Genomic DNA, 10,430 nt, shown 5'->3' with positions numbered 1-10,430 from the left:
ATTTTATTCAATATTTACTTTGTAGATAAATAATATATGAATTTAATATTAAAATGATTAAGTTTAATCATAGTTGAACTCTCTAAACTCTCCATATATAAAGAGAGCATTGAGTTATTATTTTTCACACACTTAGTTCAACAGAAAGTTGTAGGGAGAAAATTCTCTAAAGAAATTATTTCAGAAAATTTCTAGAGATATTTTTCTTATTTACGACTTGACTCAAAAGTTTAGAGAAATTGCGAAATTACCCTATTTGTAATTTTGTGAATAATTTTCTAATTCGAAGCGAGCTCACACTCAGTAGACATGAGCTTGAAGATAATGAAGAAGACTACTTGGTCGAAGCATTCATCCTAGATGAATCGAAAAAGTATAATTTTGATTAGGTGTTTATTACTTTAGATATCACAACCAAGTTCTAGTTTTGGAAAAAAAATTAAAACTTTGATTTTTCCTTAAACTTATTTTTCGCTACGTTTTCCAAACTCATTTTTCTAACAGAAGGCAACAACCTAACGATTCAGGTCAAAGAAGATCGAGGGCGAGATCGAAATCTAGAAATTGTGACAAGCAATGTGGCTATTGCAAAAAGACATAATGTAACAAACTTCATAATAAAAACAAAAGGGCTGTCGAAAATGATGAGAGAGGAAAGCAAAAAGCCGATGTAGCTGATGCTAGTGTAGCTGAGACAAAGGTGATGATTTATTGCTAGTGTCAGTGACCGAAAGGTCTAAGTTCAGATCCGAGTGGATCTTGGATTCATGTTGTTCTTACCATGTGTCCTAACAAGGACTGGTTCTCCACATACAGCTCGATTGAAGGTAGAGTTGTGCTTATGGGAAATAATTCACCCTGCAAAATAACTAGCATTGGTACCATTCAGATTAGGATGCATGACGGGATAATCAAAACATATTCAGATGTCAGTGATATACCTGATTTAAAGAAGAATCTCATCTCTTTGGGTATTCTAGACTTGAATGATTGTAAGATCGCCATTGAGTCAAATGACTAAAAAATATCTAGTGATGAGAGCGCTAAAAGTCTGCAGCTTTTACATTCTGCAAGGTGCAATAGTGTTCAGTTCGGTAACAATTACGGAAGCAGAGGCAAGATCGTTGCCATATCCCAAGCAGGACTTTCTCGACGTTGTGATAACATGTGAAATCCGCTCTTTTCGGGCTCTGAATCAACCTAGCCGTGGCACATGTCCTTGGTTCTTTATTCTAGTGCAATTGAAAGCTTAATGTATGCAATGGTTTGTACTTGTCTCGATATTTCACATGCTGTTAGTGTAGTAAGTAGATATATGGCCAAACCTGAAAAATTACACTGGTAAGTTGTCAAGTGAATTCTAAGATATTTGAGGGGGACTTTCAAGACTTGTTTGGAATTTGGAAGATGTTTAGATGGTCTAGTCGACTATGTAGATTTGGATTATACCGGAGACTTAGACAAAAGAAGATATCTCATAGGTTATATGTTTGCTTTCGAAAATTGTATAATTAGTTGGAAAGCCATCATTCAGGACATTATGACATTATCAACTATCGAGGCGGAATATATGGCTATCACAGAGGCTATGAAAGAGGCCATTTGGTTGAGAGGTCTATCCGGGGAGCTCGTTGATAAAACAGACAAAACTATTGTACATTGCGTTAGTCAAAGTGTCATACATCTCGCGAAAGATCAGATGCATTACGAAAGAACAAAGCATATAGATATTCAAATAGATATTCAGTACCACGTTATTCGAGATGTGATCGCTCAAGGAGATGTTCAGATTCACAAAATCAGCACAGAAAATAATCTAGCAGACATGATGACAAAAAGTCTTCCAATTTCCAAGTTCAAACATTACTTAGACTTAGTAAACATTTTATGAATATCGAGTTAGGCCTTTGATGGGGCTTGACAAAGAAGATATTTCGAAAATATAAGTCAAGGTCGAGATTTGTGGAGTGTGCTTTGCATTCTAGATGAAACAGAGCTGACGTTGAGACAAGGAAGAGCTGATATTGAGACAACACAACACACAATGACCCAATGACGAAATTCATGGTGTCCTGACAAGTCGAACACGATGTCACGACATGGTGACATGTTGAAAAACCAAAAATCAAACCAAATTGAATTATGGTGAACAATTCACAAAAGTCCAAAAAAAATTGACGAATCAAACCGTGACACCCCTAACTTTTTGTGTCATTTTATATTTTAACAAGCTAATTAGCTAGAATAAATAATCCATACATTTAAATAGGATGAGACTCGAACATGTGATATCAAAGTTCTAAGGAAACCTCATTAAAAATGTATGTAAGGTTAAAATATGCCATAAATCCTTGCATTATTCATAAATTTAAGATTTAATCCATTTACTTTTAATTCTAGGAAATTAGTTCTTCCATTTTTTAGATTTCAAAATTTAAGTATAATTGTAAACACTTTGAAAATTATTTTGTTAAATTTAGGTTCACTACAAACATAATTTTTTTTAGTTACATTGCTATCAAGTGAGTTTTTTTTTAATTTCAAAATGTCATATCAACAAATTTAATAAGAATTTATTAGGGTTAACAATTAAACCTGAATTTTGAAATCTAAATTAAATTTTTTAACATATATATATATCGCACTTCTACCCATAACGCATTCTTTACGCTTAAATTAAAACTCCTAATTATTACAATAGCAAATGAATAAAAAAAATCATGTCTAATTCAATTGGCATAATAACTTATTTAACCCCCAAACTTTGTAAAAAAATTATTTTAGCTCTCCATTTAATTTTTCATCTTTTTTAGCCATTGAACTTACATTATTTGTCAAATCACTTCACAATGGATAGAAAAATTAACAAATGTTAACTTTTTTGACGTGATTACATGTGGATTGTCATGTGTATGTCATGTTAGCAAAAATTAATTTTTTAAAATTAAAAAATATTAAAAATATTTTTATACTTATTTTATAATTTATATATATTTTAAAAATTTTAAATTTTTTTAAAAATTAATTAATTATTGATGTGACATTTACATGGCAGTTAAGAATATGCTATGCTAGTAAAATTAATGAACACTATCTTTTCTTTTCATTAGAAGTGATTTGATAAATAAAATCAAATTTAAAAATTAAAAAAAAGACAAATTAAATAAAATACTAAAATGATTTATGGAGGGCGGAATAAAAAAAATCATATCTAATTCAATTTGGTCACAAATAGCCTTCTTATGGTTGGTAATGAAAACATAATAGGAAAATTATAATGAAATCGCTATATTAAAATTCAAACAGTAATTTTCAATGGGGAAACAATTTCAAACATTAAATCTACCAATTGAACCACGTAAATAAGAAGTAGGTGTGGCACTTTATTGGGTATTGACTATTTCCAGGCAGTGCACCAACAAAATGTATAATTCTATTTACAAAAAGTAGATGGGAGCAATAAAAACAATCGTGTGGAAATATTCTAGACCCAGAAAGAAAATCATAGAAAATGACAAAGCCTCCACAAATTGACCAAACTCTCTCTGCCTCGTTCAAACCAAAGAAAAGAAAACAAAGTTACAGGCTAGGTCACAATTCCAATACCCAGATTTTCATTGGAAATAAATAAATCCCAAAGCTGACACGTGCTTCATTCACTTTTATTGCAAAACATCACAACAGTCCACCATGTTGTTGGTTTTATAAGCAAATTTTTGTGCTTCAAAACTCTCTTCATTCTGAGGTTACTGTGACAGAAGCATGGGGAGGAAATTGGATGCTTTGCTTGGAAGAAACTTCAAGGCTTCCAAGTTTAAAACTCTGGCCAAGCTTGCTATTTCTCGGATCGGTATCTTGAAGAACCAGCATCAAGTCCGGTGTACCCATGCCCGGTCCGATGTGATTGAACTCCTTAACCTCGGTCAACATGAACAAGCCCTTCTTCGTGTAGAGCATTTGATTAGAGAACAGAATATGGTGGATGCATTTACTATCATGGAAACCTACTGTAATTTGTTGATAGAGAGGGTCATGCTGATTCAAAAGAACAAGTAAGTTTGGTTTAACATTTTTCCTCTTGGTTTTATATTAAGTTCTCTGAAATTTGACATGTTTTCTCGACCATGTATTATAGGGAATGTCCTGATGAGCTTAAAGAGGCAGCATCGACCTTGATGTTTGCATCATCAAGGTGTGGTGAATTCCCTGAGCTTCTTCACATTCGTGGGGTTTTTTCATCGACTTTCGGGAAAGAATTTGTGGTTCGTGCCATTGAATTACGCAACAATTGCAGTGTGAATCCCAAGGTGATACAAAAGCTTTCAAAACTGCGGCCAAGCTTAGAAAGCAAGTTAAAATTGCTCCAGGAGATTGCTACGAAAAAGGGTATCACCTTGCATTTGGAGGAGATGGCTGTAGAGGTGAGGAACTTAACTGAGTCGGCCAACGATTTGCCTGTAGGAAAAGACATGGATGAAAGCTTAAGTGAGTCAATGAAAGCAAGGAAAAAGTACAGAGATGTGGCAGATGCTGCTCAAGAGGCTTTCGTATCAGCAGCTTATGCAGCAGCAGCAGCACGAGCAGCTGTGGAGCTCTCAAGAATTGAACCCCAAGACTTTGATTCTCCAAATAATGCCATGGCCCGAAGCGAAGACCTGGAGCTGAACGAAATAGAAGAGACTAGACAAAGTTTATGCAGAGAAAGGACAGTTTCTAGATCAAGTTCAGATTCGGATGCAGACCTTTCAGGTGAGGAAAGTGATGGGGAGAAGGCAAAACAGGAGCCACACAGACAGCCCCATGAGTTGAGCTATGAGATTACCCAAAGTGATGAAGTCAATGAGGATGAAAGCAAGTTGGGATATCAATCTTCAAAGCTGAAGAACACTGAAAGCTTTGAAGAGCATTTGAATTCACGTATGGACAAAAAATGGGTGTCGATGAGGACTAGAAGGGATTAGACCATAGGATCTGATTTTTATTTATTTTAATTTGTTAGTGAAATTTTGTTTGTTGCTTTATCTCTTCATTATTACTATTTTTATTATTATTTGGTTAATATATTTATTTTTTCCTAATACACACAGCTGGACCTGATTTAGTGAAACATTCTATGGCTGATGAGATTCTTTTATTTGATTTTTACAACATTTCTGAGGTCTATTTGTTTTATTGAAAATAGTTTCTGACAAATAATTTTTGAAAAATAATTTATTTTTTTAAAAAAATAAATATTTTCTGGTGTAAGAATGAATTGTGTAAAATATTTTCTATTGTTTGATAGATTTCTTAAAAATATTTCATAAAAGTTATTTTCAATAAAACAAACATACATTTGAGATTTTACTATCTTTTCATTGATCAGTTGACTTTATTTCATAAAGCTTATTATATTTTAATTAATTATATTTTAGTTTTAATTAATCTTAATTTACTTTATTAAGCTTAAGTATTAATTTCGTACATTAGGGAATATAAAGTTATAGATATAAATTTATGTTTAATTAAGTTGAAAGTGGTAAGTATTTATTTCGAATATTATTTGGAAGAGTAACTTGAAAAATGATTTAATTTGATAAAAATTGAAGTAAGAATCAAATTGTAAAATTTGTAAATTTTCGAATTCTAAGGGTTTGAGTAGTGAAATCTAAAACATTGATATAGTAACTAAATTATATGATTATGAAATATGAAAAATTGGAAAGTTGAGCATGAAATAGTAAAATTCGAAATTGTAGGGGTTAAATTGTAAAGATTTCAAAACTTGAGTTTTAGGACTAATTTACATTATTTGAGAATTTAAAATTCTGAAAAATAGAATATGAAAGTTTAACTTTTCAAAAATCAAGGACTAATTTTCGGAAAATTTAATAATTTTAGTAGTAAGGACTAAATGATAAATCTAAAAATTTTAGAAAACGGACTATTTTGCAAAACTATACAAAATGAGGTTTAAGACTGGACCATAGAATAATAAATTTTTTTTGAGGAATTAAATTTTAAAATAGTAAAAATTTGGATTTCAGATACTAAATCGTAAAAAATATAAAATTAGAATATAAGGGACTGTTTTGTTCGACGATGAAAAGAGCTTCCCCTTTATTGCTCTGAAAGCTTCCCTTTTTTATTTTTTTGACGGTGAAGACAGTGAACAGAGCCTTATCAATTTGGAAAATGTTTTATGAAAAAAATTGATAAGACATTTTCATTAAAAAAGCCTTAATTTTACCCTTTTTTGGAGAATGATTTCATTTGGTAATTTATTTTCCACAAAACAAACACTGTAAAACAATGAAAATATTTTACAGAAAATATTTTACATGCAAACAAATGGGCCCCATTAGTTTTAAACATGCATGATGACACTATTGACAAATGGATAATTGATACATGGAGAATATAAAATTAATTGAAATAAAATAAAAAGAAAATAATAATTTAAACTTGGAATTTTTTTTAAAAAAGAAATGATATTAGTAAAATACATCTTCATCCCTTTAAAGAAGGTTTCATTCCTGGCAGAGCTTTCCTTTCCTATCCAACTTTTTGTAGCTTGAATTTTTCTCACCTCTCAAACTTTCTTCTTTTCTACTTCAGCTTATTATCAACAAAACTCTCATTCTTTCTTTTAGGAATAAGAATTAGTGTTTTAATGTAATTTAAAACCCTAAAATCCTTTGGCATTTGAAACCATGTAACCCATGAGATTAACTCTCTAAATTTGAAGAACAGTAACAAAATTTATTTTGTTTTTAGTAGGCTGCTGCTACTTTCTTTGTGAATTTGAGTTGAGAACCATAAAATCCCTTTTATGGAAACCCATGAGTAATGTTATACCCCTACCCTGATTAGGGCATGTGGTGGCACAGAAACCAATCAAATAGATCTGTAGGCGACCCTCACCCTGTATCATTTAGATTGTTACTCAGTGGTCAACTACCCGCGTGCCTTGTACCCTTTCATGGGTGGTTTGTTCATCCTTAACCACACAGTCGGATCCTTTATTAAGCCATTTGTTACTAATGGGTGCATTCTCCTGAAGAGGGCCACCCAAGAACTATCACCCATCTAGAAATACCCCAAAGCACAACATAGAAATGATGCTTTTCTCCATTCTCCTACTCATGCTTATCCTCTCCATTCTCCTACTTTTCCGGCTCTTAACCCCAGCGTTAGTAAACCAGCTTTCCTCAATACCACCCCCTCTCCTCTTTCTCTTTTGGTATCAATAATAATACGGTAAGTGTGGAACAAATATGACTTTTTACCATCTCTCTATAACAACAAAAAGGTAAAAAAAAGTTCTCAAATCTCCAATAACTCAAAACACTCCCTTAAATGGTGGCCATCAACACCACTATTCTTCTTCTTCTTGTTACAAACAAACCATTTTCTTCTCACTAAGACTTCGCCTCTTTGGCACTATCCTACCTAAAAAAACTACAACTTTATCAAATTTTTTGATCTTTTCTTTTAATATTATTTGTATATATAATGTTTAAACAATAACAAAAACTTCTATAAAACCCATCTTTCTATTCTCTTTTATGTATAATTCTTCTCTTGGGCTGCATTTTCATGCAAGATGGAAAAGTAATCGTGTATGCTTCCTGCTAGCTGAAAACACATGAACACAGCTGTAACACCCCTAACTCCCTATTCGTTGTCAAATTAGGGTCATGAGCATTACTAACGAATCAAACAATTAATTCAATCATACGCATAAAAACTAACTAATAACATTATAATATGTAAGGATAGGTCACGGTAATCTAATACTTTCAAGCTAGATTCTTATACATTCGAATAATAAATTATGCTATGCATTTCTAAACTTGGTCTTCCACTGCCTACACTCTTATCACTATTTATACATTGCTAAACTTAGTCTCCCACAGTCTACACTCTTATCACTATTTATCCCTTCCAGAATGTCAAAATTCAGATATATACAAGACTATTCCAATTATTAGCATCAGAGTATTAGTCCATGCTCTGTCTATAATTATCTTTTTAATTTATATACGATAATGTTATTGGAATACACTTAATTTAGGCTTGCTAATCCACCCTAATTCAGAGTAAAAGTTACTCTTATAGCCCCTATTACGAGTCTACAAGACCCTAAAAGTAGTTTGAAACAGGCAATGTCTAATTTGAAATAATTCTGGAAGTTTAGAAAATAATTACAAAAATTTTGATTTCAGGGGTCACACACCCATGTGGCCAGCCCGTGTAACTTTCTGACTTGGGTCGCACACCGATGTGTGTTGCCCGTGTAACACCTCTTATCGGTATTTGACGTCAGAATAGGGTACGAGACATTACTGGACTTAAACACAAGCAAACATACATTTCTGAGCCATACATTTGCGTCCAAATTAAAACTTTTTGTGTTTAATTATAGAGTCCTTGATACGAGCCTACGAGGCCCAAAACATGCTTTGGAAGTGGTTTGGGACTAAACCGAGAACTTCAAAAAATTTTACAACAACTTAAAATTTTTTTATATAAACAGGGGTCACACGCCCGTGTGGATATGGGACACGCCCGTGTCCCGAACCCGTGTAACTCTCTATTTGTCACCCAAGAACAAATTGAAGACACACGGCCAAGTCACATGCCCGTATGCTGGGCCGTGTGGTCGATTTAAAAATTATGATTTTTCATAAAATAGGTGCAGACTTCATAGGCCCGTGCCTGAGGCTGTGTCATCCCCACATCTCTGGCCGTGTGCTCAATTCTGAGCATTCTGTTTTGCAAAAATTTGGGAGCACCCACATACGACCTAAACACATGTCCATGGGGCAGACCGTGTGTCACGCACGGCCTAGACACACGGGCGTGTGTTTAACCTTGTGGACAAAAATAAGGCTATTTACCAAGCCATTTTGCCACCCTTTGATGCACACACCTAGACAACACAACATAGTACCAATTCAAGCATTTACATAAAACCAAATCAGCCACAACCAAGACATCAACACATCATTCACAAGCTACCATCCATCATACACAAACATCACATAGTTATCAACTCAAATCAAGTGAAATCCCACATCCATGAAATGTATCATCATATAAATTACTTATACCAATAGTAGCCAACTTCAAATGACCTTATACAAAATGAACTTTCAACCAATATAAACCAACACATTTGGCCAAATCAATTATGACATATAAAAAAATGACCAAGTCCCCTATACATGCTATAACTCAAAATGTTGAATCATTGGTACCAAAATAATTGTTGATAGTGTGAGTGGATCTCCGACAGTCTCTGATCCTTGAGCTAGCTTGGTGACACTATAAGACAAGGGAAAATAAGGGGAGTAAGCTATAAAACTTAGTAAGTTCCTATGCAAATAATAAGTGTTATAACCACACAATTAACATACATTTAACATAATGAAAATTGGCAAGAATGTTATAAAAATCATATAGTCATACTTACTCAATCACAACCTTACCAAGGTTTCATCACATATCGAGCTCATTACGTATGAGTTTTACGTACATACCTGTACCAGCTCTCAATATAACCATAGTCATTCACAACTTTGATATTCCTATTGAACACTCGGAATATTAACGGATACTCAGAAATCTTGCACGCAAGTGCCAAATATGTAGCCGAAACTACCTCATATCTCATAATACATAATGCTCAATTTCGAGTTATTCACAGGCCTGTTCACACAAGCTGTCAGTCAGGACGTAGCTACACAGTGCTGCTCACACAAGCCGTCAGGTATCCGCAACACATGTCAGACTACCCAGCCACTGGTATGACGTATAAGACCAGCACCCAGATCACATAAACACATGAGCTCCTAGTGACATGTCACTCGTATCCTATTCTATTCCTAAGGCTCAACCGGGAATCCTCGCTTGTCGAAACTTTGTCGAATACTTCCAAAGAGTCAATCAAAATTCATACAACATTAAAGCATTTAAAACATAAATATAACAATGCATTATTTACATACGAACTTACCTCGGTAAAAAAATAGTAGAATTTGACCTAGCCTTCAAACACTTTGTTTTTCCCCCGATCTAGGTCCGAACTTTATTTTTCTTGATCTATAATAGAAAATTTAACTTATTTAATACACACATTGTTCAATTCAATCAAAAAATCACATGGAAAAATTACATTTTTTCATGTAATGTTTCACATTTTTACAATTTAGTCCCTAAGCTTGTAAAATGATTTTCATCCAATTTCTTCATTACCTAAGCATAGATGAATCTTTATCATTCTCATACCATCCCACATTTTTCATTCAATCAAACTTTTACTACTCATTTTTGTAACTTTTACAAATAGGTCCATTTTTAATTTTTTATCGAAAATCACTTAGCAAAAGTTGTTTTTCTAACAATGAACATGCAGTTTCTACCTTTAGCCATCAAAATACATACAT

General features: G+C 33.2%; 1 protein-coding gene across 1 annotated transcript; it reads left to right on the top strand.

Annotated features, from left to right (window-relative positions):
• The first annotated feature begins 3,371 nt into the window (after window positions 1-3,371).
• Window positions 3,372-5,139, top strand: LOC107898646 (IST1 homolog). Its single transcript, XM_016824160.2, has 2 exons — window positions 3,372-4,052; window positions 4,136-5,139. Exons 1-2 carry the CDS (start codon window positions 3,763-3,765, stop codon window positions 4,959-4,961), a joined length of 1,116 nt encoding a protein of 371 aa, XP_016679649.2. The 5' UTR covers window positions 3,372-3,762; the 3' UTR covers window positions 4,962-5,139.
• The last annotated feature ends 5,291 nt before the right edge of the window (window positions 5,140-10,430 follow it).

The sequence above is a fragment of the Gossypium hirsutum genome, chromosome A11 (assembly GCF_007990345.1).
Source record: "Gossypium hirsutum isolate 1008001.06 chromosome A11, Gossypium_hirsutum_v2.1, whole genome shotgun sequence".
Lineage (NCBI taxonomy): Eukaryota > Viridiplantae > Streptophyta > Magnoliopsida > Malvales > Malvaceae > Gossypium > Gossypium hirsutum.
Note: the sequence above shows the minus strand (reverse complement) of the source record. Positions and strands in the feature narration are given on the sequence as shown.

Bases quoted from the DNA above. Each gene is read 5' to 3' on its own strand.
- LOC107898646 (XM_016824160.2), top strand. From the start codon at position 3,763: ATGGGGAGGAAATTGGATGCTTTGCTTGGAAGAAACTTCAAGGCTTCC. The intron at 4,053-4,135 runs GTAAGTTTGGTT...CATGTATTATAG, and splicing joins ATGCTGATTCAAAAGAACAA to GGAATGTCCTGATGAGCTTA.